The following is a 27921-nucleotide window of genomic DNA, read 5'->3' on the forward strand; positions in this document are numbered from 1 at the left end:
TACTGGGTTCTCATCAGCAGCAAAGCAAAGTCTAGACCTTGAGCCCTCCTTTCCCCTTACAGAAGGCTAACAGCCCCTCTCAGCTCTTGGCCAATCAATCCAATCAACCCACAGATATGTGGTGCCCATTTTTTGGATGTATAAAGCACTATGCTAGGGATTTCATGGAGAGGCATGAAATCCAGAGTCCATTCCCTACAGACCTATCATGAGCCAGGGAGGTAAGATCTCTGTTTATAAGATACACGGGGCCAGGCACGGTGGCTCATGCCTGTAATTCCAGCACTTCGGGAGGCCAACGTGGGCAGATCACCAGAGGTGAGGAGTTCGAGACCAGCCTGGCCAACATAATGAAACCCTGTCTCTACTAAAAATACAAATAAATAAATAAATAAATAAATAAATATAAATTAGCTGGGCGTGGTGGTGGGCTCCTGTAATCCCAGCAACTTGGGAGGCCGAGGCAGGAGAATCACCTGAACCCAGGAGGCAGAGGTTGCAGTGAGCCAAGATCAAACCACTGTACTCTAGCCTGGGCAACAGAGTAAGACTCCATCTCAAAAAAAATAAAATAAAATAAAAGGCAGAGCCATGTAAGAGTAACAAATGCACGCCAGTAGTGGGATCCCAGGAGAGCAGAGGGAGGAAGAGGACTACGGGGTGGCGGGCACCAGCAAAAGCTTCTGGGAGGAGCCAAGGGCTTTAAAGGGGGATGGAATCTAGGGGCCGAGAGGAGGAGAGAGGCATCCTGGATCGAGAATACAGGACATGTGAGCGAAGTCACGGGAAGGCAAGTGCGGGGGCGAGGCAGACTCACAGCAGGCTTCTCAGGCTGGAGTGACAATTTCCCGTGGGGGAACAGGAAGGAGAGGAGGCTGGAGCCAAGGTTAGGGTACCTACAGGTTGCAGAGGCCTTGAATGCCGGGCAAGGGAACCTGGACTTTCACATAAAGGCACCAGGAGCCAGTGAAGGTGTTAGGAGTGAAAGGTGTTGGGGTGAGGTCAGTGAAGGTCCTGCCCTGGATGGGGGTTTGCAGGGTGACTGGAGGAAGACTGCCACCAGAGGCTATCAGTCTGGGGGCTGCTGTAGCCACTGCAGCAAGGCAGAAGGAATGCTTCCCCCTGACCTGCTCACGGATTGGGGTGAGATGCTTCCTGAAGGCAGGGGAACGAATTGCAGGGCTGGCTACACGTTTCCGTTTTGATTTTGATAGAGGTGGGCAGACTGAGTGGCCTGGATCCCTGGACCCTTGGCCTTGAGGTCTGGCTCTCAGGATTGGCTCAGTCTGAGGGTGGAGGCTGACCAGATCAAAGCAGCTCAGGAGCCCCCGTTCTCTCCTTCCACAGGGAGTTGGTTAGTGGCTACTGAGCCCTGGGCAGGGAGGGGGATGAGGGAGGAGCAGATTTTGCAGCCATGGGGGAGGGTTCAGCATCAGGTGACATTCCGGTGGCCTCTGCTCAAGGCCTGCTTCCGGGTACACTTCCAGAGCGATCACCCATGGGCAGCCGGTTGTGGTGAGTGACTGTTTCACTCGCCTGCTCCCTGGCCCTGGTTTTCTGCTTCTTAACGGGCCCGGATGGGACCAAAGTCCTTTCAAAAAACTGGGCAGTTCCCACTGCTCCACACAGAAAGTCCTATGAGCCTACGAGAAAAAGAGATTTGGCCAGACACGGCAGTCGGGGCAGTAACCAGTTAATATGAGCCTGGGAGCAAGGAGAGGTGAAATGCTAACTGTTTACCAGCAGCCGGCTGTGGGTTGCAGGGCACCCAGCCACCTAGCACAGGATTCCAGGCCCCAACTTGTCAGGAAGCAGGAGCCCCACCCTCAGCTCCGCGAGGGACTATTCCTCCCCCACTGGGGCCTGGCTGTTCGACCTGGGGCCCTCCACTCCCCGGGCAGAGGGAGCAGGCCTTCGACTCTGTGGAGGAGGAAATGGTTCCTGTTGGAGGTTCTGCAGGCTGAGACTGCACTCCAGAATTCCTGCTGCCCAGGCAAACTGGGAAGTCCCTCGAAACAACACAACTGACCTTTGGCTCTCTCTGGATAGGCCCCTCCATGCCCCAAGCCAGGGTGCCAGAGCCTCCTACCCTCACCTCTGATGCAGGGCATTGCAGCCCCAGGGGAGGCGACTTCTCCAGTAGGCACCGTGGCTTGCCTGCTTCCCAGAAAGTGGGGTACGGGAGGCAGGGTAGGGGTGGTGCTGTTTGCAAGGCTGCTGGTGTGAGGGGAAGATCAGCCGTGGCCAGCCACAGAATAACGGATATTCTACAAGCATTTACTGAAAACATTTACCCACACCCGTCTGAGTGCCAGATGCCAGGGAAAACAAGATGAGTGAGACGTGTCCCTGGCTCTCTAGAAGGGCACAGTGTAATTGGAGAAAAAACCAATTTAGAAGGCTAATTATGATACACTAGGATAAATGATAAATAAATGAATGCGTAACAGGCTGTGGGTAAAAAGGGCAACTCACAATGGGTCTTTCGTGGGAAGGTGTGGATTGCTTCGCAAAGGAAGGAACACTGGAGCTAAGCTTTGGGGCAGGGGAGATTTTTAAAAACTTTTTATTCACACAGAAAAAGGAGGGTGAGAGGCATAAAATGTTCGAGGTGGCAGGAACATCACAGGTGAAGCCTCAGAGCATGGCATGGCAAAGCTATTCTAATCACGGTGAAACAGAACAGAAAGAATGCCAGCTTCTGCAAGAGTTGGGGTTAAAAACCATTAGGCCAGGCGCGGTGGCTCATGCCTGTAATCCCAGCACTTTGGGAGGTGAGGGAGGGAGGATTGCTTGAGCCCAGGAGTTCCAGACCAGCCTGGGCAACATAGTGAGACCCCATCTCTACAAAAAATACAAAAATTAGCCATGCATGACGATGCACTCCTATAGTCCCAGCTACTCGAGAGGCTGAGGCAGGAGGGTTACTTGGGCCTGGGAAGTTGAGGCTGCCCTGAGCCGAGATCGCAATACTGCACTCCAGCCGGGGTGACAGAGTGAGATCCTGTTTCAAAAATAATTAATTAATTAATTAAAATTTAAATTATAAATAAAAACTGGTAGACCTGTCAAGGCTTAGAGGGAATGACAATCACACCAGGAAAGCGGAGGCTGATCGCTGGCTCCCTGTGAGCACCTGGCTTGTGTGAGGAACATTCCAGACACAGCTTCATTCTGGGGGTGATGTCATCCAGTTTTACAGTTGAGGAAAGCAGGGCTCAGAGAGATAAGACCACTCACCCAAGTCACACAGCCGGCAGGTGGCACAGGTGTTCTCACCCCTGGACCTTGTCAAGACCTCAGACATCTCTGAAGGAAGCTTTCCAACGAACAAAGGTGGTTTCTCACTCTGCCAGTAGGAACCCAACTCAGGTGGGGGTGGAGATAGTTGGGTGGTGGACACAGACATGCTAATCCGCAATCCAGAATCTTTTTCTTCCTTTTTATTTCATATATTAAAAAAAAAAAAATTAAATAGGCTGAGCACAGTGGCTCATACCTGTAATCCCAGCACTTTGGGAGGCCAAGGCAGAAAGATCGCTTGAGCTCAAGAGTTCGAGACCAGCCTGAGCAACACAGTGAGACCCCATATCATTTTCTTTTTTGTTTGTTTGTTTCAATAGAGATGAAGTCTTTGTTGCCCAGGCTGGTCTCCAACTCCTGGGCTCAAGCGATCCTCCCACCCAGGACTCCCAAAACGCTGGGTTTACAGGCGTGAGTCACTGTGCTGGGCCCCGAGATCTCTTTGAACAGTAGCACTCTTTGAACACTTCTCAGAGTGTAGTTTTTTGGTGAAAACGGAGTTCGCAATGGGTTCTACATCTACTGGGGTATTAAATTAAGGTGAAGGACATTTGGGGGCACAGAGGACCCTGTGGCTGGAGTTTTTCCGAAAGCAAAGCCACCTCCCACGAAACTTTCCTTCTAGCGTCACAGGTTCGCTGTGTCCACAGCCCCCACCAGGGTCCGACTCATGGTGGAGGGGTCTCATGCCTTCTCCAACTCTTGCCTCCCCACTCTGAACCAGCACAGGCCCGTGGGATTAGAGCAGAGGCTAACAGGGACCCTGAAGGCTGAAGCCCATGTCATCCGCCCCAAAGGACTTGCTTTGTCCTTTAAAGGCAGATCCTGCCCCAGAAGTGAGATGGATTGAACACAAAAAGAGCAAACAGCTCTCAGGAAACCTCCCTACATTTCCACTGCCATCTACTATGCAGGGCTGGCGGTAGGAGGGCTCCACTGCTGGGGTGCCCAGGCCTCACATGCCCCAGCCTTTTCCCTGCCTGGGTGGGGAGGGAGGGGCCAAGAGTTGCCTTTTTGGAGAATCTAGGTAGGGAAAAGCGAGTCCCCAAGCTTGAAAATAAATTGAAACACACCTGCCAGATGCACAATTCATCTTTGGCTTCTTAAGGTCACAAGCAGTCTCGGAGACTATTTCCTTTCCACCTTCCTCTAGCTCTTCTCTGGCTTTTCACATATGCTAATGAGCAGCCCCTCCCAGCACACTGTGTTCAGCACTGGTCGCCTGGTTCATGAGAACTAGTCCCAGCCCAGAGTCATGGATGCCCCTCGCTTAGGTCTGACCCGCCGTTTGCCTTTCTAGCGTGGGCACCCAACTGCTTGGACCCTACAAGCGTTTGCCTCCCTGGCATGGGGGCCTCTGAATCTTAGGGTGGGGGGGGGATGGAGCTACGGGAGGGAGCCCAAGAGTGAGGAACAAATCAGCAGCAGCACTGCGCCCCTCTTCTTGAAGAGACGTGAAACAATTCAGTCTCCGCCACCGCAGACCAGCCCGTCAAGGCAAGGCCAGGAAGGGATACAGGGTTCTAGAGAACCAGGGCCTCTCCGCCAGCTCCAGCCGCTAAGCAAACATTGCCTCCTGGAGTCAGAGAAGCCGGCGTGCGAGGGGAGGAACCAGCCTGAGGTTTATCGCTCCAGCAACTCCGGGTGATTCATAGAGTTTAGGCTCCCAGTTGTCTTACACCGGGGCAGGCACGCAAACAAGCAGCTCGGGAGATACCCACCCTTTTCCCTGCCCCCGCTCCTCCACCTTGCTACCCCCTAGCCCGCGACCAGCTACCTCCCCTCCCCCTCGCGGGCGCTCGGGGTTGAGCAAACACCGGCCGCCCGCCCCGCCTGCCTCGCCACCAGCTGGCTCCGACCGGCGCGCCGCTGGCGATCCCCCAGGCAACTCGGCGTCATGAGAACAGGCACCCCGAGACTCGGCGCCCTGCCCTCCCTCCGCGTCCCCAGGGCCCCGGCCAGACCTAACAACCTCTCCCTCCTCCGTGCGCCTCGGCCCCTACGGGCCTCTGGCGCGGGCTAACTAGGCCTCGCGGCCGGTCCCTGGGACGGCGCACCCCACCCGCCGCGAGGCCAGCAGCCCCGGGGGAAGGCGGCCGGAAAATCTCCTCTTGTTTACCGGGCTGGAGAAGTCCCAGCCTGGATTGGCTTCCCAATTTCTGCGGTCCACCTTCAGCAGATTCCTGGGGCCGGAGGGGAAAGGGTGGCAACCCACAGATCCACCCCGGGACAGGGAGTGGGGGTGGGGCTGGTGGGAACCTGACCTCTTGGAAAGGTCCCCCGGCTGCTGGAGGGGACGGACTCGGAGTCAGAGCCGACGTGTCCCGGAGCGCAGAGACCGAGGGGGCCGCGCTAAACACTGTACCTCGGGGAACAAAACCGTGAAGGCTAATTAGGACAAGTCGGAGCAGGGAACCGGGACGCTGGGAGGGGAGCGCGCGCTCCGAATTGGGCAGAACCTGGAACGGTCGCAGGAAATCCGGGCGCGGGATAGTCGGGCCCAGGGCGACCTTTGCCCACGGTGCGGAGTGGCTCTGGACTCGGCCCACGCGTGAGAGGGGCACTTGGTAACGATCCCACGTACGCTTTGTGACCGGTGGGGGGTCCCAGAGAAGGACCGCGCGTGCAAAAGGCGAACCTCGGTGTGTCCACGTGTGCAAGCTGGGGAGGGGAGGGGACGCAGAAGGCGTGACAAAAAGACGGACTCTGTGTCTTGAGTGTGCGCCTCGCTCCGGCCCGCTCCCAGCGAACTGTGCCCTAAGTGTGTCTCACGGGAGGGCCAGGACGAAGGTGACAAAGGCTAGGTGTCCCCCACGGAGACGCGTCAAGGTAGCCCCACGCGTGTCCGTACGCGCGCTCTCTGGGAGACGCGGTGGGGGGTGCGCAGGGCTGCACCCCCACACCGCTTGCCCCGGAGAAGGCCAAGCCCAGAAAGTGAGTGCGCGTGAGTGTGCGCGCGCCCGCGTGCGGGGGCGTGGCAGTCAACAGCAACAAACCACACGCCGGCAGGGCCAGAAACTCCCATCTCCCTCCCTAGCCGGAAAGTGCGAGTCGGCCCAGCCTGGAGGTGAGTCGGGGCGGGGAGGCCCGGGCAGGCTTTGTTCCTGTGTAAACCGAGCGCACGTACCTGGAGCGCGACGGGCGCCCGATAAGTGCCCTGAATGGAGGTGATGTAACGGTGATGCAGGCGCCAGCCCACCCTCGCCGACAGCAAGGAGTCCTGCCTGGGGACAGGCCCGCGCGAGAGCGAGCGACCTAGCGCGCCCGGCTCAGCCTCGGTCCCGGGGAGAGGCAGGCCCTGCGTCCCGGCCCGGGTCCCGCCATCCCAGCCAGGACCGGGCCTGGCCCAGCGCCCCGCGCCGAATCCCTCTCACCCCCGCCCGCCGCCCGCCTGGGGCTGGAGTTGGCCCCAAAGGCTGTGCAGGAGCGGGGCCCGCGGCGAGTCCCAGGTAAGGGCTGCTGCCTTCCCGCTCCGCCCTCCCTCTCCGCCGTCCGGAAGAGTCGGGTCGGGCCGGCGGGGAGTGGGCGAGGGCAGAGGCGGGGGCTGGGACATCCTGCGGGCGGGGGACGCCGCACCAACTCCGCTCGGTCGCTGAAAGTTTTCAGACCCGAGCAGGCTGGGGGCTGGGGCTGGGGAATGGGGGATGGGAGAGCCCGGCGCTGCGGCTCAGGCTGGAGGGAGGGGAAAGGACTCCACGATCGGGGTCTCCAATGGGAGCCCCTCCACCGCCTGCCTCTCGATGGGAGTCCGCGGTCACCCTCTCTTGTGGGTCGGCGTCCTCTCCGCCGCCTGCTACTGTGGATGGGGAGGGCAGGTTTCTGTAGCCCTAAAAATGGGAGAGAGAGACTGGTTCCCTTGCTCCCCATTCCAGCCATCCGGGGAGCGCAGGTGTAGACCCCAGTACCGTCGACCCAAGTAGGGACGAGAGGGCTCAGAATCTCCCTGAGGGAAGTTTGGAAATTCAGACTATCAAAGCGCCTCTCCTTCTGGCAGCCTGGCCCCTAGATCCCGAAGCCCCACTCCCGGCTGGCTTTTCCAGCGTCCTTTGCACCTCCATCCTCAGGCCCGCAGTGTTACACGCAGGAAGACCCAATCACTTACAAACTCCACGACCAAGATCCTAAAGTCCAGGGGAGGAGACTGTGTTGAAGTAGGGTTTTGTGCTCCTGGAGCGTCGTCCCCCCACCCCTGTGCCTTCAACTGTGACTAGGGGAGGGAGTGCCTTGGGGGCCGGGGCGCATTCCAGAGTGACATTCCAGGGCAGACCCTTGAGGATTTCCAAGTCTCAGAGTGCTCAGGGCATTTTGGCCCAAATGCCTGGTCTTGGTGCGGGGCAGGGATAGGAGGATAGAGGTGGGCTGTCTAGGCTGAGGTTCGAGCAACCCCTCCCCCCCCCCCCCCTCCCCGCCCACCAACCTACACACTGAGCCCACTCCTTCCAGGCACAGGCTTCTCCTGTGCGCCTTCTTATTGATGGGGTAAACGCCTGAGCGCCCTGGACAGAGGGGTGAGACAATGGGACCTAACCAGGGACTGGGAGAGAGGGATGGAAATGGAGGTAGGAAGGCTGTCAGTGAGGCCATCCTCTTTCCCGATAGGCTGTACAGTGTGTGGGATGGGAGGAAGGCAGGTGCTCTGTGGTATACCTGGGTGAACCTCCCTGGAGAGTGCCCTGGTCACAGCACCCTTGAAGACAGCCATTGGCCATGGGTCAGTGTTGAGCTTGGTTGGCCCTGTGACACGCTGGAGCTCTCTTTGCAGGGTGGTATCCTTTGCCCTGGTGGGTGGAGGGGGTCTCAGGCTTGTGTGTGGATGATGCTGGAGCGAGAAAGGGGGTTTTGCTCTGGAGAAGTGAGAAGGCCTGGCTGTCTCCCCTGCTGCTGGATGAAGCCACTTGTTGCTGGGGGAAACCAGTCAGGGCTGCTTGGGCCTCAGCCTCTGAGCCCACCAGGCCTCTGCGCCCCCTGCAGAGAGAAGGAGGGAGGAGGGAGATTCAGCAACTGGACTGGACTGATTCAGAGGAGAGCTGGGGGCCGGGTGGCTGAGCCTGGGGAAAGGCCGATTTCAGAGGCGATTAAAAATATTTATACAACTGATTCCAGGGAAGTGAAGCAAAAGGCCCTTTTGTCCTGAAAATAATCTGAGGCTGGGGCTGGGCTTCAACTGTGGGATCGGGGAGACCCAGGGCAGAAGGAGGTTCCCCTCCTACCCCACTCATTGTACCCTCTGAGAATCTTTAAGCAAAAGATGCAACTCCAAAATGGAGGGGGCAGCCCTGGGTACGGATCAATGCACCTGAGACCATCCAGAGGTGACTTCCAAATGCCCAGTGTGTTCAGGCACAGCACCCGCTGTGGCAGTGAATTCTAGAATTCTTGTTCACCAGCTTCAAAGACCTTCCAGCCCTGGAAGGGAGACACGGATATGATTTGAATGTTCAGGGATCAGAAGGCTCAGTCTTAGTGCGGGATCTAGGGACCCATAGGAAGCAGAAGGTTCCTCCAGGGTCCTGAGGAAAAGCCTCTGACCAGAACTGAGTCCATCTTGTCAGTCCCTTAGCCACCATCTTAAAAGTGGCATTGGGCCAGGCACGGTGGCTCGCACCTGTAATCCCAGCACTTTGAGAGGCTGAAGTAGGCACATCACCTTAGGTCGGGAGTTTGAGACCAGCCTGGCCAACATAGTGAAACCCTGTCTTTATTAAAAATACAAAAAATTAGACGGGTGTGGTGGCGGGCGCCTGTAATCCCAGCTACTTGGGAGGCTGAGGACAGGGAATTGCTTGAATTTGGCAGTTGGAGGTTGCAGTGAGCCGAGATCACCGCCATTGCACTCCAGCCTGGGCGACAAGAGTGAAACTTTGTCTCAAAAAAAAAAACAAAAAAAAACCATGGCATTGGCTGAATGTGCACTCCCGGCATCAGAGGGCTGGAGCTGTGTTCTTCTGAGCTTCTCTTAACTCTCTGAGGGTCCTTGTCCTAGGCAGTAGATGAGAGCCACGCCCAGAAGGCCCAGCTTTCTCACCTGAGTCCATGCATTTCTGTCTTCCCACCTGCTCTTCCATTTCTGGGGGTACCAGAGAAATAAGGTCTTTCAGGATGGGACCAGGTTGTTTCCTCTGAGGCTATTAAGTTGCTCAGCAACTTCCTAAAAGCAGCAGCCTGGCTGCTGGGCAGCAGCATGGTACCCGGATGCAGTAAGGGGCAGATACAGGTTCCTCTCTCATTCCCTGGAAGTTTCTATATTGAGGGGGTTGGCAGGAGAAGCAAGACTTGAAGGGTCAGGTGCAGAAGGAAGTTGCTGGTCACCAACCACAAAGTCAGGGGGAAATGGGAGGTGGGGGCTTGGGGACAGGGAGCTGTGATGCTTTCCTGACCCTGGCCCAAGTGCCTGTGGGCTTCTGGGAGCTGGCAGGGTACACGCAAATATTTCTAGGGCAAGATGGATCAAGAAGAATGAGCGACATTGGTCCCTGGCTTGGTTTTCTGTAATGACATGCCTGTTAGATTTGAACTTGTAGTGTGGGCTTTAGCATCCTTTTCCCCCACCTCTGCCCGCCAACAAGTCCTTCGATTGTGTTTTGGAAACGATCTCTCAGAGCTGGCCATTATGGCTTTACCTTTGGCCTTGACCTTTAACTGAGATGAATGTGCGCCCCCCCCTCCAACAAACCGATTGCCTGTGCATTTTTCCCAGACTCATTTATTAAAAGTACAACCCTGGCTATGCCCCCATCATGCTGAAAACAGCCTTCAGTGGCTGGCTGTTACCTTTAGAATAATGCCCCCAGCCTTTAGAATAATGCCCCCAGCCCCACCCCTGTAGCATTTCCAATGTGTCAGCCAGCAGCTGCAGCCTCCCTTTGCAAACTCAGCTGATAGTTAGCAAACTGAATTCTTTTTTCACTTGCTCTGGACTTGGGCTCAAAGGGCTTTGATTCACACCGTCTTTTCTGCCTTACACGTCCCTCTCCTTGTTCCCTTCACCTGCTCAGCCGTTCCTCACATTCTTCAGGGCTTAGCTTCTGGGTGTCCCTGTCTCTTGGCGGTGTCTGGGACCTGGTATGTTTTTTATTAGATTCTGAGTAAAACTCTGTGGAACAGTCTTTCTCTGCTCTGCCTGTTTCTCTTCTGTGTTTCTGTAGCCCCTGTCTCTCTCCTACAGGTAAATTCCATTGTGTGGCCCTTAATCATATTCTTCCTTGTGTAATTTTTGTGAGTACCTACCTTATCTCTCCTGATAGATTTTAAATGCCATCAAGTCAGGGACTATGTTCATGTTTGTATTTTCCACAGCTCTGGGAACAACAGGGCCTTTCCTTCCCAGGTGCACAGTCAATATTTGCTGATTTGGAGTAATTGCCTGCTCTAAACTGGGCCCTGGCCGAGGGAGGTGGGGTGAAAAGCCCTTGTAAGTACAGGTGCCCGGAGGCTAAGTGGCAGTTCTGAGGGCTCTCTTCCCTATGTCCAGCGTCAAGCCCAAGTTCTGGCTGATTGGCTGTGGAGCCCAAGATGAAGTTGAACATTTAGGACCCCACAGAATGTTGTTATCCATAAATTATGTCCCGGGAGTGGCTCCATATTACTCCTTACCTTTTTTTTTGTTGTTGTTGTTTTGTTTTGTTGAGACAGAGTCTCGCTCTGTCACCCAGGCTGAGTGCAGTGGCGTAATCTCGGCTCTCTGCAATCTTCTGCCTCCCGGGTTCAAGTGATTCTTCTGCCTCAGCCTCCCAAGTAGCTGGGATTACAGGCACGTGCCACCACGCCCGGATAATTTTTGTATTTTTAGTAGAGACGAGGTTTCAGCATGTTGGTCAGGCTGGTCTGGAACTCCTGACCTCGTGATCTGTCCGCCAAAAGTCCTGGTATTACAGGTGTGAGCCACTGCGCCCGGCCTACTCCTTACCTCTTAGCCCTCTCTTACTCCTCTTTCCTCTTTCCAGCACTTATAAATAAAATACAGTTGGTGCTTTATTGATTTCCAAAGTCCCCTACAGAAGCTTATGTAAGTCCTGCATTAGAAGTGAAGAGAAACTACCTGTTACAATGCCAGTTATTTAGGAAAACAACAGTACATTTGCATGAGATGGTTAATTTTAAGAGTTACTCTTAAGCAAGCTTAATTGAAAGATGAGGTAGCTGAGATGGCTAAGACGACCTAAATATTTTCAAGTGGCCTGCAGACTATTTGAAGGGACTTTGACAATGGATCCTCTTTATTGTGTCCATTTCACTGAATTTTATGAGTTTCATTGCCCCTGATTTAGTAAGTGTTCTTTCACATATGAGTTATGGACAGAATTTTTGTTTGTTTGTTTGTTTCTGTGCTGAAAAGAGGGACAATTTCTATCAACTGTGGGATTTAGGCCTTTTGTTTGCCTATTAGAAATTAAGTAGCCAGGAATGGTAGAAAAAGTAAGGAGGTAAACCGTGTATAAACAACCTCACAATCCCCCTAAGAAAGGAAGAAGGGTAGCAGCCTTACAGAATACAGTTAGATAATGCCATTCCCCTACCAGCCACTAGTGGTCACTGTCAGACCAGGAAAGCTTGGTTGCGTTTCCCCAGAGAGTTCCTGATGAAGCGGGGTTACAACTAGTTATTTCAACACGGGGTGACTTAAATGTGGACTACCTGCATTCATAGAATTTTGAAATGTATAACCTGCTTCTTAAAGCATTTAAGATTTCTTTTTCTTTTTTTTTTTTTTAGTTTTCTTTCTTTTTTTGGAAACAGTCTTGCTCTGTTGCCCAGGCTGCAGTGCAGTGGTGTAATCACAGCTCATTGCAACCTCGATCCCCTGGGCTCAGATGATCCTCTGACCTCAGCCTCCCAAGTAGCTTGGACTACAGGCACATGCCACCACACCCTGCTAATTCATATATATATATATATGTTTTGTTTTGTTTTGTTTTCTTTTGTTTTTATATGGAGTCTCACTCTATTGACCAGGTTGGAGTGCAATGGCACAGTCTTGGCTCACTGCAACTTCCACCTCCCGGGCTCAAGTGATTCTCCTGCCTTAGCCTCCTGAATAGCTGGTATTATAGGCGTGCACCTCCACGCCCGGCTAATTTTTGTATTTTTAGTAGAGACGGGGTTTCACCATTTTGGCCATGCTGGTCTCGACCTCCTGACCTCAAATGATCCACTCATCTTGGCCTCCCAAAGTGCTGGGATTACAGGCATGAGCCACTGCGCCCGGTTGCTAATTTTTGTATTTTTTATAGAGACGGGGTTTCACCATGTTGCCCAGACTGGTCTCAAACTCCTGAACTCAAGCAATCTGTTCACTTTGACCTCCCAAAGTTCTGAGATTATAGGCATGAACCACCGTGCTCAGCAGCATTTAAATTTTCAGTGTTAGGTTCCTGCAACTACATTTAAAACTTTTGATTGGAAAAAACTCATTGATTTGGTCTTTAATATCTCTTAACCGGTTAAATCCATTACCTCCACTTCATGTGGGAAAATCCAATTGGTATTGGGAGCAGAGGTTTGGTGTTCTTCTCTGACACAGATCTGTGGCATTTGGTAGGGTGGCAGTGAGTAGATGGAGTGAAAATTACCTTGCTGGTGTTAATAAAAGCTAACTTTCTTGCCTTCTAGCTACGACGTCTTTTTTTTCTTTCTTTTTTTTTTTTTTTTTTTTTTGAGACAGAGTCTTGCTCTGTCGCCCAGGCTGGAGTGCAGTGGCACAATCTTGGCTCACTGCAACCTCCGCCTCCTGGATTCATTCCATTCTCCTGCCTCAGCCTCCGGAGTAGCTGGGACTATAGGCGCTTGCCACTACGCCCAGCTAATTTTTTGTATTCTTTAGTAGAGACGGGATTTCACTGTGTTAGCCAGGATGGTCTCGATCTCCTGACCTCGTAATCCACGCGCCTCGGCCTCCTAAAGTGCTGGGATTACAGGCGTGAGCCACCGCGCCAGGCCACTACGACGTCTTAAAGTCTTCTATTAAAGATTAATTCCTTTGGGTTTTGCATTGCCCTTGCCTGGTTCTTGCTTTTAAAATGTTAATGCTCTGAAGGAAAATTTTGGCATTAAGTCATTAACTCCTTAGCTGGGGACTTTATTTTATCCTCCACTTCTGCTTCTGAGCTAAGCAAAAAATGTAGGATTCTGAAGTGGAGACTTGGCACTAAAACTGGGAAAATGACTGTCTCTTCATTTTTCCTGGCTGTCGGCTATGCCTGATGCAGGTGCTTGTTAAGTCCTTATTGAATGAATGAATGAATGAATGAATGAATGAATGAATGAGTGAATGCATGCATAGCTGACTGGCTATGGATTTAGGCCTTACAGGAATGGAGTTTAGGGACATAGCAGCTGACCTCCTGAAGCCTGGAAGTCCCAGGGCAGAGAGGAAGTGCTGGGTGGGTGGTATGCTTAGTCTTGACTTGTTCACAAAGCCCCTTCATCTTCCACCCTAGCCGCCAGAGCTCAGGGAATATCTGAACCCAGGTTATGGTTGGTGGAAGGGAGGGAACTGAAAATTCAATGACAGGTTTTTCCTTTGCCATGGCTAGGAATAGGGCTGACAAATGGGCTTCATCTCATTTGCCTCTCTGGCCAGTTGAAATTCCTCTCAGGAGTTCTGTGTTAAGAAGGATTCTGAGGTCCAGAGAGCCTCATGGTCAGCTGGCACTGTCTGCCTGGGTTTGGGGTGGGGAAAGCAGCACCATGTATATTGGAGTCTGACCTTGGAGGACTAATTTTGTCCCTTTTCCTTCTGTCTCTAGGGACCCAACCAGAGCCTGGCCTGGGAGCCAGGATGGCCATCCACAAAGCCTTGGTGATGTGCCTGGGACTGCCTCTCTTCCTGTTCCCAGGGGCCCGGGCCCAGAGCCATGTCCCACCCGGTTGCAGCCAAGGCCTCAACCCCCTGTACTACAATCTGTGTGACCGCTCTGGGGCGTGGGGCATCGTCCTAGAGGCCGTGGCTGGGGCAGGCGTCGTCACCACGTTTGTGCTCACCATCATCCTGGTGGCCAGCCTCCCCTTTGTGCAGGACACCAAGAAACGCAGCCTGCTGGGGACCCAGGTGTTCTTCCTTCTGGGGACCCTGGGCCTCTTCTGCCTCGTGTTTGCCTGCGTGGTGAAGCCCGACTTCTCCACCTGTGCCTCTCGGCGCTTCCTCTTTGGGGTTCTGTTCGCCATCTGCTTCTCCTGTCTGGCGGCTCACGTCTTCGCTCTCAACTTCCTGGCCCGGAAGAACCATGGGCCCCGGGGCTGGGTGATCTTCACTGTGGCTCTGCTGCTGACCCTGGTGGAGGTCATCATCAATACAGAGTGGCTGATAATCACACTGGTTCGGGGCAGTGGCGACGGCGGCCCTCAGGGCAACAGCAGTGCCCGCTGGGCCGTGGCCTCCCCCTGCGCCATCGCCAACATGGACTTTGTCATGGCGCTCATCTACGTTATGTTGCTGCTGCTGGGTGCCTTCCTGGGGGCCTGGCCTGCCCTGTGTGGCCGCTTCAAGCGCTGGCGTAAGCACGGGGTCTTCGTGCTGCTCACCACGGCCACCTCCATTGCCATATGGGTGGTGTGGATCGTCATGTATACCTACGGCAACGAGCAGCGCAACAGCCCCACCTGGGATGACCCCACGCTGGCCATCGCCCTTGCCGCCAATGCCTGGGCCTTTGTCCTCTTCTACGTCATCCCCGAGGTCTCTCAGGTGACCAAGGCCAGCCCAGAGCACAGCTACCAGGGGGACATGTACCCCACCCGGGGCGTGGGCTATGAGACCATCCTGAAAGAGCAGACGGGTCAGAGCATGTTCGTGGAGAACAAGGCCTTTTCCATGGATGAGCCGGCTGCAGGTGGGTCTCTGTGGATGCCCCCAGTGGCCCCTTTCTCCATCCTATGTCTTTTACTGCAGGACAGGGATCCAGTCTCTTGAGCAAAATGGAAAATTTTTGAGGTTTTCTGTAGTTTTCTGCCTAAGTGTCTCTAAATTCCATTTAATTTAAAGATCTTTTTTTTTCAACTGGGCATGGCAGATCATGCCTGTAATCCTAGCACTTTGGGAAGCCAAGGCAGGTGGCTCACTTGAGGTCAGGAGTTCGAGACCAGCCTGACCCATATGGTGAAACCCCATCTCTACTAAAAATCCAAAAAAATTAGCTGGGTGTGCTGGTGCATGCCTGTAATCTCAGCTACTCGGGAGGCTGAGGCAGGAGTATCACTTGAACCCAGGAGGTGGAGGTTGCAATGAGCCAAAATCAAGCCACTACACTCCAGCCTGGGTGACAGAGTGAGACTCCATCTCAAAAAAAAAAAACAAACAATTTTTTTCTATATTCGTATAATTCATGCATATATTCTCACCTTAAAATTTCAAACATTACAGATAAAATGAAAATTTCCCCAGCTGCCTCCCCAGTCCTACCCATCCCATCCTGTTCCATCCCCCGAAGTGAGCGCTATTGACCGATATAATATCTATGTGCCTCCGTTTCTCCATTTGTAAAATGGGGATAATGACAGTGTCTATTTCATAGGGTTCTTGTGAAGATTAAATTCATTAGTGCCGGCTGGGCGCTGTGGCTCATGCCTGTAATCCCAGCACTTTGGGAGGCTGAGGTGAGTGGAGCTTGAGCCCAGGAGTTTGAGACCAGCCTGAACATAGTGAGACCCCGTCTCTACAGATAATTTTAAAAATTAGCCAGGTGTGGTGGTGCACTCCTGTGGTCCCAGCTCCTCAGAAGGCTGAGGCAGGAGGATTGCCTGAGCCCAGGAGGTTGAGGCTTCAGTGAGCCGTGATTGCACCACCACATACCAGCCTGGATGATCTCAAAAAAAAAATTACTGAGTGCCCGGCCCATGAAAAGCACTCTTGAAGAATTAGCTATTTGCTGTGTGTGCGTGACTATTATTTTACATATTTTACTAATACCATCTTTCCAGAACTTGTTTTTCTATTATGTATGTATCCATAATCACCTTAGTTTTCTTTAAAAGGAAGTATTTTTCAGATAATTTTTTTCTCTTTTCATTTTTATTTTTATTTTTTGAGACGGAGTCTTGCTCTGTCACCCAGGCTGGAGTGCGGTGGCCTGATCTTGGCTCACTGCAACCTCCGCCTCCCAGGTTCAAGAGATTCTCCTGCCTCAGCCTCCCAAGCAGCTGGGATTACAGGCGTGTACCACCACACCCGGCTAATTTTTGTATTTTTAGTAGAGACGGGGTTTCGTTATGTTAGCCAGGCTGGTCTCGAACTCCTAACCTCAAGTGATCCATCTGCCTGGGCCTCCCAAAGTGCTGGGATTACAGGTTTGAGCCACTGCACCTGGCTTTTTTCTCTTTTTAATAAAAGTACTTGGGGTGCCGCGTAGTGGTCTCAGCAGCGCCCTCGTTAGCTGTGCAGCCCACTAGCATTTCCTCAGCACCTGCTCTGTGCCAGCTCCGGTGCTAATCCCCTTACCTATGTGGCCCGTTGTGCGCTTCCCACCTGCTCTTCCTCAACCTGCTGGCTGCAGCCCCTCATCTGAAAATGACCTGGAAATCTGGGGGTACCATCTCAAAGGCGTTACCCTGTCCCCAGACTGTGCTGATCTGGAGGCCTGGGGGCTTCAGACTTTCTTAACTGCCCGGTTAACAAGCACCGGCTCTGGGGTCTCTGCCGGGAGGTCAGAGTCAGGCAGTGGAAGTTCCAGAATTAGAGACATTCCTTTCTCTTCTACAAACTCTGAAATCCTCATAATCCCTGCTTTGGGGAAAGAAATGACCGTTGTCCTGCCGGGCACTTGATCTTTGATCTGCCCACCTGGGCTGAGGTGCTGGCCGCAGCCCTAGGTGGTCCCTGTCACACGCACAGTGTGCGTGGGGGCGCGGAATCGGCAAAACCCACTGGAGAGGCGGGGCTTATGGACAAGTGCTGGGAGGAGCCTCAGGCCCCGCCCCCACACCCAATGCCTGTCAGGGCCAAATGGTTCTCAACCTTCGGGCTGAGTTTTTATTTCCTATTTTCTTTTTTTTCTAAATGGAAAAATCAATAGAGTGAGCCCAGCCTCAGCACTTAGGAAACCCTATATAGGTTGCGGTCCCTCAGAGCTGTGGGACCGTCAGCCTTGCTGGAGCCAGACATCCGCTGTGCCGTCCTCACAGCAGGGCCTGCTCCGAGGCCCCGGGGTGGGTCAGCAGCCCTCCTCAAACACCCTGGGAGTGCCCAGCAGGGCGGAACAGATCGGGAAACCAACACCCCAAAGGCACAGGGAAGTATCCCTGGAGCTAAAAATAGTTCTGGAAATTTGCCAGGGGGCTATAGGATGGGACGTGTGTGAAGGCTCCCTGGCCAGGCTCCGGGTTGGTGTAGTGGGGAAGGGGCGCCCAGGTCGGCCTTGGGAGGACATGAAGAGGCTTAGGCCGTGGGGTCTCAGATGTATTTACCCCTGCGCCTGGCAGCTGGCCCATGGTGACAGGCAGAGCTGGAGGCTGGCCATCTTGGAAGGTGGCCGAAGGTCCATGTGTCCTCTTGGCCCCTGGCCCTGGAGGGCGGATGGGGATGTGGAGGTTGCTGACAGAGCATTTTCTCAGGTGTTGGGTCAGGGGCTGGGGGGTCTACAGTGCAGGGAAGCCCAGCAGTGTTGCTCACTCCCATGCATCTGTACAAAGGGGTGCTAGGTTTGGGAGGGGGCCCCTGTGTTCACAACCTCATCCCCAACTTGGCCACTCCTGGGTTAGAGACTATGCCAGGGTTGGCCTGCCCCCTGTACCTCTTCCCTGCCCCCAGAGAGCCTTGCTTGGCTTGTGGGAGGTGGGGAAGGGAACTGAGAGCCCTGGGATCTTCAAACTGTTCCTGCTTTTCCTTGCAGCTAAGAGGCCTGTGTCACCATACAGCGGGTACAATGGGCAGCTGCTGACCAGTGTGTACCAGCCCACCGAGATGGCCCTGATGCACAAAGTCCCAGTAAGTGGGTTCCCCAGGTCCCCATGATGCAGCTGGGCTACAGACACCAGTCTCAGCAGGCCAGCGGGAGAGGGCCATGTGGCCAGAGCTGGGTTGGGTGGAGATGGTAGGGGGAAGGCAAGCTTCTCCATCTGGTGCTTCTACCTGGGGAATCCAGAGCCCCAGTTCTTAACTTCCTTGTCCTGGAGTCAGCGTACCCACCACCTCCAGCTGCACTGCAGTGGGACCCGCCCTGTGTCACTGGGGCATTGCACACAGGCTGTGTCAGGATGCTACAGGGAATGCTGGGTGAGCTCTCCCTGGTGGGAGCTGCCAGCTTTACCCTGGAGAGCTTGTGGAGGGACAAAGGAGGGTCTCAGCCAGGTGTTACCAAAATGGACCAGGATCCAAATGTTGCAGGTCTGGATAGGTGTTTCCTTCTCAACCACAGCTGTGCCCAGGGGGCCCACGACTCCCCTCCCGCTCTGGCAGGGAGCAAGTCTCGACCTTACACCTCCCCTGGGTTCTGGAAACTAGATGCTCCATTAGCCAGGGGAGGGGATGGGAGCAGGAAGACAGTGGGTTGGATTCTACTTGCTCCTGTATGTGTTCCTCCTCCCGGCTGGCAGAGGCTGTGGGGAGAGGTCAGTGACCCGTCTTGGCAAGACACTGGGAACAGGAAGCAAGGAGGTCAGCCGGGTGGCGTTCTCATCCCCCTCCCCGCCCTCTCTGTGAGAGCCGCAGGGCAGGGGGAGGCGAGTGTGGCTGAAGCTTCCAGTCCCAGTGCCTCCCCTCTCCCTGAGCCTGAAACTGAACCTGGGCAGAGGAGAGTTTCCGGAGGACCAGGAGTGGAGGCTGCGGGCCGCCAGCTCTGGTGGGGAGTGGGCAGCCACAGGAGCTTTTCCTGAGTAGCTTCCCTCACTGTTGTTGTGCCTCACTCCCCAGCACCTTTGGAGTCCGCTTCCTGGGGGATGATCTGGATGAACAGGGATATTTTATCTGACTGGTTCTCAAAACATGGTACCCGGACCACCAGCATTAGCCTCACCTGGGAGCCTGCTAAAAGTGCAAAGGGGCCCAGGTGCAGTGGTTCACATCTGTAATCCCAGCACTTTGGGAGGCTGAGCAGGTGGATCACCTGAGGTCAGGAGTTTAAGACCAGGCTGGCCGACATGCCGAAACCTCATCTCTACTAAAAACACAAAAATTAGCCAGGCATAGTGGCACATGCCTGTGGTCCTAGCTACTGGGGAAGCTGAGGCCAGAGGATCCCTTGAACCCGGGAGGTGGAGGTTGCTGTGAGCCGAGATTGTACCACTGCACTCCAGCCTGGACAACACAGTGAGACTCTGTCTCAAAAAATAAATAAATAAGAAATAAAAAAAATAAAAGTGCAGATGGGACGGGGCCAGAGCTGGGATGTTAGCATCCCTTCAGGGCATCGGCACCATGGGGGTACTACTCAGCGCAGATCCACAAGCCCTGCTTTCAGCACTCCCTCCCCCAGCCCCAGTTGTTGCCAGCTGCGTGGGGCCCGCTGTGTAAGGTCCGGCTATGAGTCGGTGAGGCTTATCAAGCAGTGTAGGTGATTCCAGTGCATACTCATCCGTGGATTGGGGCCCGGATGTAGATGTTCCAGGGGCCACGTGGACAGGGGCCATTGCAGACAGGGCTGAGGACCTCCTGAGCCTGATTGACTTGAAGGCTGGTTTGGGGCCTGGGAGCTACAGAGATTTGGTGGCAGCTCTTTCGCATAGGGCTAAGACAGATGGGGCCAGGAATTCACCTTCCCTCCAGCATGGGAGCCAGAACAGGTACCTCAGGACCCTCTTCACCCCACAGCTGGTGTCTCTCACCCACATGGGAGCAAGACCCAGCGCCAGGCAGAGAATTCAGGTTTCAAGACTCCAAATCAGGGCTGGATGCAGTAGCTCAGGCCTTTAATCCCAGTGCTTTGGGAGAGTGACATGGGAGAATTGCTTGAGGCAAGGGGTTCGAGAGCAGCCCTGGCAACGTAGTGAGACCCCCTCAATCTCTACAAAAAAAAAAAAAAAAAAGACACTAAATCAGACCGGCCAGCCTAGATGCCTAGAGAGATGTGTGGGCACACCCAGCGCCATGTCCTCGGCCAGGGGAGCCAGCAGCTGTGATGCTGTGGGTATGGTAGTGACAGGCGGTAGACTCGGGGTAAGATGCTTGGAGGAAGGGGCCTGGGAGCTATACCAGACAGGTAATAGCAGCTCTATGTGGCTGACCCTCCACTGGCCCTAGCATTTCCCTAAACAATTAGAAGCGGGAGGGGGCTTGAGAAGAGGACCCCCCTCTGTGAAGCCCCAGCACCATCCAAGGTCACCAGGGGCCTTGTTCCCATGCCCAGAGGCAGGGCAAGATAAGGGGCTCAGGTCTGGCTGTCCCAGGCCGTCCCTGGGGCCCAGCCAGAGGGGGCAGAGGGGCCGAGGGGGGAGTCGGGGGGGATCTGGCAGGCCCAGCCCTGCAGGAAGTGAGTGTTTGTGCATCCGCCCTGGCGGAACCTGGCTCCCGATCCCCGACTGTGAGACCGCCTGTTCTTCCTTCCAGTCCGAAGGAGCTTACGACGTCATCCTCCCACGGGCCACCGCCAACAGCCAGGTGATGGGCAGTGCCAACTCGACCCTGCGGGCTGAAGACATGTACTCGGCCCAGAGCCACCAGGCGGCCACACCGCTGAAAGACGGCAAGAACTCTCAGGTCTTTAGAAACCCCTATGTGTGGGACTGAGTCAGCAGTGGCCAGGAGAGGCGGGCGGATTTGGGGAGGGCCCTGAGGACCTGGCCCCAGGCAAGGGACTCTCCAGGCTCCTCCTCCCACTGGCAGGCTCAGCAACATGTGCCCTAGAGCTAGAAGGGCCTCCCTCTCTGCCAATGTTTTGGTGGGTGTCCTGGGTGTCCTTGCCCACTCCTCAGTGTTTGTGGAGTCGAGGAGCCAACCCCGGCCTCCTGCCAGGGTCACCTCCGCGGTCACACTCCAGCCAAAGTGTTCTCGGGGTGGTGGCCGGGCAGCGCCTATGTTTCTCTGGAGATTCCTGCAACCTCAAGAGACTTCTCAGGCGCTCAGGCCTGGATCTTGCTCCTCTGTGAGGAACAAGGGTGCCTAATAAATACATTTCTGCTTTATTTACTCTCGCTTTGGGATTGTGGTTTCTGAGCTGGGCTCCTGGTTTCTGAACCTCTCCTCCTCCATGGCCTGTGGGTGACTTCTCTTTCTTCCCTCCAAATCCAGCTCATATTTAAAGCTGCTGCAGATTTTTCCCGTGCAATTAAGTAGCTGATGCCTCTCCCCAGTGAGGGGTTCTTTAGCAGGTCCTCTGTCTGTATTGTGTGCAATCAGAATGAACACCCAGGCTCAGTGCGTGCCTAGGATGCAGTCCTACACCCGGGCTTGTCTGAGGTCAGGCAGCTTTCCTCTGGGAACCCCCCTTCAGTGGCTGCAGGGACAGGACTAGGAAGGTGGGCCTTGAGCAGGTGGCTCTGTGTATAAGGGAAGATGAACTAATTTCAGCTTCTCCTGAGATGAATAACGGTGAAGATCCCATAGCGGACAAAGTGGAGACTCATTCTGCTCCATGCTTTGAGATCACACCGTGCGATACGTGCAAAGGAATGGCCTAGAGAGGGTCAGGAATTGTTTACAAATGGGTTGACAAAAGTGCAAAGGGTTGGGCCAGGTCCTGGTTGGGTTCGTTCCTGAGCGGTCATTAAAATGTCCATTTGTGCAGGGCGCGATGGCTCAAGCCTGTAATTCCAGCACTTTGGGAGGCCAAGGTGGGAGGATCACTTGAGCCCAGGAGTTCCAGATTAGCCTGGGTAACATAGTGAGACCCTGTTTCTACCAAAAAAAAAAAAAAGAAAAAAAGTGTTTTAATTAGCCAGGCATTAGTCCCAGCTACTCATGGGGCTGAGGTGGGAGGATCTCCTAAGCCCAGGAGGTCGAGGTTGTAGTGAGCTGTGATTGCACCATTGCACTCCTGCCTGGGCAACAGAGCGAGACTCTGTCTCAAAAAAAGAAAGTCAGTTTGCTCAGTACTTTATACTAAGAAAAAGCCTTTCCTCAGCAGCTCATTTTTTTTTAAATTTAATTTATTTATTTATTTTAATTTTTTTTTTTTTTTTTGAGACAGAGCCTTGGTCTGTTTCCCAGGCTGGAGTGCAGTGGCGCAATCTCGGCTCACTGCAACCTCCACCTCCCAGGTTCAAGTGATTCTCCTGCCTCAGCCTCTTGAGTAGTTGGGATGACAGACATGTGCCACCACACCTGGCTAACTTTTTGTATTTTTAGTAGAGACAGGGTTTCACCATGTTGCCCAGGCTGGTCTTGAATTCCTGGCCTCAAGTGACCTGCCCACCTCAGCCTCCCGAAGTGCTAGGGTTACAGGCACGAGCCACTTCACCCGGCCCATCAGCTCATTTTAATCCCCAAGGCTGCCCTGGAAGGTGGGCAGGACTAGTATGCTCTCCCTTTTCCCAACTCAAAATCCCAGAACTGTACCATTTTGGGGTGAGACAGGGCCTCAGAGTGGTTACACCGCCCCCTTTTACAGGTAAGCGAACTGACCCAGAGAGGTCAGGCCAACCCCAACCAGGTTTTCCTCAGACTCTGACGTCCAGCAGCCTTTCTCCGTGGCCCACCTGGGTAAGCCAGTCCAGTGGGTGGCACTTCCAGCTGTGAGGATGAGACAGCAGGGTCCTGACCTTTGGACGCTGCTCGAGGCTTTGCCGGGGGCTGCCAGGCCTGCCCCGGGGAGCCTGCTCTTCCCAGGCTTGGGAACGTTTCTCCCCAGCTAGTCAGAAGCTATTTTCTGATACCGGTTGTAGGGGAAAAACTGTTTTTGTTGAAAGGGACAGAAAAGTTGCTGGGGAGAAAGAAAAAAAAAAACTTGAAAGGGAGAGAAAGGTTGCTGGAAAAAAAAATAAACTTCTCCCAAACTTCTCCTTCTGTGCTCAGATTGCATCAGCCTCCTGGGGACTGAAACACTATTTTTAAGTAAAAACTAGTGCTTGGGCCCTGCGTGGTAGAGTCCCCTTTGACTCTTGTTCTTTCTGGTCACTTTAGGCTCAGTCCCCGCAAAGTAAAACGAGATGGTAGAAGCCCTCTTCCCGGAACCGCACGGCATCCTGATCCTCATTCCTCTGTACCCAGGCTGGGCTGGGCCCAGCACCTTTCCTGTCCTTGTCATTGAAGCTGGGAGGGGCCGGAGGCCACCGACCTGAAGCAGTGGACCGAGTGGGCCCTCATGAAGCCCTGAGTGTGTGACTGGAGCACCTAGGGCCACCTCCCTTTCCTGCCCAGCCCATCTTCCTGGTTCCCAGGTGGCTGCAGCTGCAAGGAGCTGTCCGCAGGCCCCCAGGCTGCCTCCAACTCCCCTCTTGACACCCCCCACCCCTCACCAAATCATAGCCCCTATGTCCCCAGGCTGTGGTTCTTCAGATTGCCATCCTCCCCTCTGTGAACAGCAGGCCTCAGTGCACCGTCTTGACTCTGGACCTTCCTGGCCCTGCCATCTTGGTGTCTGGCACTGGCTTGTCCCGCCCTCTGCCTAGATGGATCTCCTCCATGAGTCTTTGAGGCCAAGCCAGGGCAGCAGTTGGCCCTTGCCCTTCTCACCAGGGCCTCCTACCACCACCTGGACTGTGGAAGGCCACTGAGATGGGGGCAGAGCTCAGCCCGAGGCTTGGGCACACTGCTTCTCTCCACGGCCTATGGGTCCCTGATCTGAACCCCTGGGGTGTTTCACTTGAGAGCCCCTGAGCCGTCCCCATCTTCCACAAAGCAGGTCCCACCAGCAAGCCAGGGCCAGCCACTGAGCTGTCCCCATCTTCCACGAAGCAGGTCCCACCAGCAAGCCAGGGCCAGCCCTGCCTGAGCTCTGCCCCCAGTGCCCCTCACCATCTGGGACGAGGATGAGCATGCTGGGATGAGGGCTCTCTTTATCCAGCAGTACCCCATGGACAGCTCACTAAGGAGCTGGGAATGGCAGGCCACCCTGGCATCTGGGGTTCAAGGTGGCTCCTGTGGCAGGAACAGGTGTCCATGACCTTGATTACCTGGATCTCACAGGTTCTGGGAATGTAGTTGGATTCCCAGAATGCCTGCTGTGGCTATTCCAACATCTCTGGTCAGGGCCTGGAAGTACTCTTAGGACACGTGGGGTTGGGGTTCAGACTGCATTCTCAGGGAACAGTGGACCCGATGAACTGGAGTCTAGGCCTCTCTCGTGACTGGGACTTGTGGGACGTGGGAGGCCCATGAGATCCAGGACTAAAGATTATGCTATTTTCTGATGGGCAGATATGTAAGTGGGTAAGTGGGATCCTCAGGTAAGTGGGATCCAGGACTAAAGACTGCTATTTCCTGATGGGCAGATGTGTTGAGTTTCTACCTCATCTTGAGCAGCACCTGGATGTGCTGGTGCTGGTTCATCACTGGAGGAGCCTCTTGTGTTCTGAGCCCTCAGACATGCTCCAGAGGATCCTGACGGTCACCCAGTGAAGAGGGTGCCTTCTCAGGACCTCCATGGTGCTGGCACCAAGGACGGAGATGGGCACAGCTCCAGGCTTGTGGAAATGAGCTCTCTATAGCATTGTCTTCCTGGGGTTTTTCCTGCCCTTATCCAAGGTGGGCCCTAGAGCTCAGTCCCCAGCCCAGCAGCACCTCTGGGTGCCAGGGTGGAGGGTGACGACCAGAGCAGCTCTCTGGGGGGGGTGCCCTGTAGTCAGTCCCACAGCCCTCCGGTGCTACTCCCATCCCCAGCAGCCTGTGCCTTTGTCACTGGCTTACTTTTCCAGAGCTAAATTGGGTGAGCAATCCCTGCAGAGTAGGACTGCAGCCCTGACTGTGGCCCCTGGCCTGTCTTTGTTGCTTGCTGAAGTCCACGAACAGAGTGTTGTTTCCCTCCAGTGGAAGGGAAGCAGGGAGCTCTGTGGACTTCACGCTGCGCTTGGTCTAGCTTAGCAGCCCCAAGATCCCTTAGTGAATCGAGGTACTGTGTTGCTTTCCTATGTGATAATTTCAAAGGAGTCCCTGGCAGTGCCTGTTGCCCAGAGGCTGCAGTCTCCAGTGGACGCGGCTTTGTGTATAGCCTGAGTCCTCTGGGGGCTCAGCGCGTGAGGCTCAGGGTGGGATGGGCTCCTAAAAGATGCAGGCCTGCCTGTATTCAGGAGTACCCACCGGCCCTGCTTACTCCTGCCCGGGCCAAGTGGGGAAGTTAGATGAGTTCTTAGGAGGAGAGAGGTGGCTTCTTTGAGGTGGTCGAGTGGCATCACAAACAAGCACTGAATGGAAGAAAACTAGAAGAGGCAGAGCCTATCGCAGGTTCACCATCATCCAGCCAACACCGTGGGAAATCTCACACCCACCACTGTCAAACCGAGGACTTTGGACTTCATAACTGCTCAGAATTAAATGACCTTACTCTCCGTGGGTGAGGGCTTACTGCCACTGAATTCCTGTGTGTTCATAAATTCTTCTGGGAGTGACTAGTTTTTAAAAATTATTATTATTTTATTTTTAGAGACAGGGTCTTGCTACGTTGCCCAGGCTGGTCTCAAATTCCTGACCTCAAGCAATTCTCCATTTCAGCCTTCCGTGTAGCTGGGATTCCAGGTGCCTGCTCCCCCACCCCCCACCCTGCCTCTGGGATTTTTTTCATGTGTATTTCCCTGCTAGTCCTCTTGCTTTTTATACCAACAAAGGCTGTTTGATTCCAACTAACCTTTTTCTCTATTGGGGAAAACCAGGCCTCCAAAAACCACTGAGCTCTCAACCAGTCAAGGCCAGAGAACTCTGACACCTACACAAGATGTGAGTGGGGAGGGGGGCAACCCCAATAGTATCCCTGTTGCTGCCTGGCATGGCTGGAAGAGGCAGCCAGGACACCTATTGGGTGAAATTCTCAGTGCACAGAAAGGCACACCAGAACCAGGGATGGCTGATAAATCCCCCGGGCCATGAAGACCTGCCGAGTGCCATGCCTGACTTTCCAGTTTACTCATGGCCCTGCACTTGTTCGTCAGCCCCTCACAGCTCATAGAAGAGAGCAAGCAACGGAGGCTAAGTGCCTGTCCCGTGGGGGTGCTGCTCGGAAGGGTCTGTCGGCCCTCCAAGCCATTCTCGCCAAGGCCAACATTTTCACTAGCCCCAGAGGACGCGCCAAGGTCAGGCACAGGTGCCAGGGACCAGAATGTGTTTCCTGTCTGCTGTCTCCACTCTGGGCCCTCCAGGAAGCTGCAACCCCTGTTCACAGCAGCTGCATGAATTATTTAGCACCTGCACCAGACCGGGAGTGCTCTGACCTCATCCTCCTTGGGCTCGGGGTGCGGCTCTGACCTCATCCTCCTTGAGAAAAGGTTGCTGATGGGCAGAGGCTGGAGTGGCGCGTCCCTCTGGGGTGCGGGGGATTGAAAGGGAGACATCAGTACCCTCAGAGAAGGAGGTGGGGAGCAGGGACCCATGCCCCTGTAGCAGGAGGCAATTCTGCAGCACAGAGAAAATATGACTTTGGAATCAGAGGCTGTGGGTTCAGATCCTGGCTGTTAGTAGTTGTGTGACCTTCAGCAGCTCCCTTAGTCCTTCCTCAGTCTTCTCATCTGAAAAATGGGGGTACCAGCCTCCTGAGTTTGTGTTTGGCGTTCTGTCCCCTCCAGGTAACCCCCATGAAAGTCACAGCCAAGGCAGAGCATCCAGGCACCATCTGCCCAGTGTTTCCTGCCCAGACAAGCAAGTCTTCCAGCCAGATTTCAGTTTGGCACCTCCTGGTGCCACATCCTCCCTTCCCTCTGCGCTGCCTCATGCCCTGGGTCCCCAGAGTGGGTGGCTTGGCAGGTTGCCGCGATTGGAAGAGGATGCTAAGGAGAGAGACCCTTGGCAGTGCGCGCGCCCTGACTGGCAGGGGAGAAGGGCTCTCAGAGGCGTTAGGAGGGTCACCAGGTGCACAGGAAGTCTAGGAAGCTAGGCTGAAGAGGTGGGACAGAACTGCTTTCTGACAGCAAAGTCCACTGTCTACTGGGTGGACGGGAGGCAGTGGAGATGAGAGCGATCTGGTCCCTGCCCTCCTTTGCCAGGTCAGGCCTTAGGGTTCAAGTGGGAGTGGCCATGTGAGTCCCAGCAAATGCGTTTTGGGATTAAGCAGGCAGGTGCCTTCAGCAAGCTTCCCCGGGCATCCCCTCCTCAAGCGGCACCTTCGTGGCGGGTAGGGCATCTCAGACAGGTCCTGGCTCCAGCTAGCTCTGTGGCCTTCAACAGCTCCCTTGATCCCCTCCCCACCCCCACAAGGGTTTCCTCATCTGTAAAATGCACCCTGATGTCTCCAGCTCTGTCTAAGCCCTGGAGTTGGTGTCCCCAGCAGTGGAGAGGGGACCTAAAGCCCCAGGGCTGTGCCACAGATACACCCCTAGGGGTTCCGACTCAAAGTCTGGAGCAGAACCCGGCGGACACAGGGTCACCGCCTGGCTGTGCTTTGGACAGAGAAGCTGGGTCCCGTCGGGGGTGAGTGGGGCCTGTCCCAGCCGGTTGTCCGCCCCATCCCCCCACCTCTCACCCCCGCAGACTCCTCCAAGCCAGGGGCCTGAAAGTGGCTCCTTCTGATTCACCCAAAGGCGACAGTGGCTTGCCTCATCCCCAACTCCACCGACGGCATGAGAGGGCCATGGAGGCCCGGGCCCAGGGAAGGTTTTACGCTCAGTCCTTAA

General features: G+C 54.6%; 1 protein-coding gene and 1 long non-coding RNA gene across 9 annotated transcripts; one reads left to right on the forward strand and one right to left on the reverse strand.

Annotated features, from left to right (window-relative positions):
• Nucleotides 1-2963: 2963 nt before the first annotated feature.
• LOC116271076 lies at nt 2964-7495 on the reverse strand. Of its 4 annotated transcripts, XR_004179499.1 has the most exons (4): nt 7406-7495; nt 5568-7130; nt 3241-3439; nt 2964-3004 (listed from the first exon to the last, which is right to left on the reverse strand). It is a non-coding gene; the product is annotated as an uncharacterized LOC116271076 (long non-coding RNA). The 4 variants fall into 4 exon arrangements; XR_004179498.1 differs by lacking the exon at nt 2964-3004 and having other exon boundaries at nt 3012-3439; XR_004179501.1 differs by lacking the exon at nt 2964-3004 and having other exon boundaries at nt 3012-3439; nt 5423-7130.
• On the forward strand, nt 5115-25677 carry GPRC5C (G protein-coupled receptor class C group 5 member C). 5 transcript variants are annotated; one of them, XM_009191167.4, is made up of 6 exons: nt 5803-5870; nt 14049-15131; nt 18126-18220; nt 20777-20926; nt 22776-22867; nt 23288-25677. In XM_009191167.4, exons 2-5 carry the CDS (start codon nt 14081-14083, stop codon nt 22833-22835), a joined length of 1356 nt encoding a protein of 451 aa, XP_009189431.1. In that variant the 5' UTR covers nt 5803-5870; nt 14049-14080; the 3' UTR covers nt 22836-22867; nt 23288-25677. The 5 variants fall into 5 exon arrangements, with proteins under 5 accessions (XP_003913424.1, XP_009189431.1, XP_009189430.1 ...); XM_009191166.4 differs by lacking the exon at nt 5803-5870 and adding an exon at nt 6289-6370; XM_031657742.1 differs by lacking the exon at nt 5803-5870 and adding an exon at nt 6670-6752.
• Nucleotides 25678-27921: the final 2244 nt, after the last annotated feature.

This window comes from Papio anubis, chromosome 17, assembly GCF_008728515.1.
Source record: "Papio anubis isolate 15944 chromosome 17, Panubis1.0, whole genome shotgun sequence".
In the NCBI taxonomy this organism is placed as follows: domain Eukaryota; kingdom Metazoa; phylum Chordata; class Mammalia; order Primates; family Cercopithecidae; genus Papio; species Papio anubis.

What these genes read in the sequence shown, in the direction of transcription:
- GPRC5C (XM_009191167.4), top strand. Translation starts at nt 14,081, where the DNA reads ATGGCCATCCACAAAGCCTTGGTGATGTGCCTGGGACTGCCTCTCTTC. An exon ending in CATGGATGAGCCGGCTGCAG is followed by an intron (nt 15,132 to 18,125) that starts GTGGGTCTCTGT and finishes TTTTCCTTGCAG; the next exon opens with CTAAGAGGCCTGTGTCACCA. An exon ending in AAGACGGCAAGAACTCTCAG is followed by an intron (nt 20,927 to 22,775) that starts GTCTTTAGAAAC and finishes CCCCTTTTACAG; the next exon opens with GTAAGCGAACTGACCCAGAG.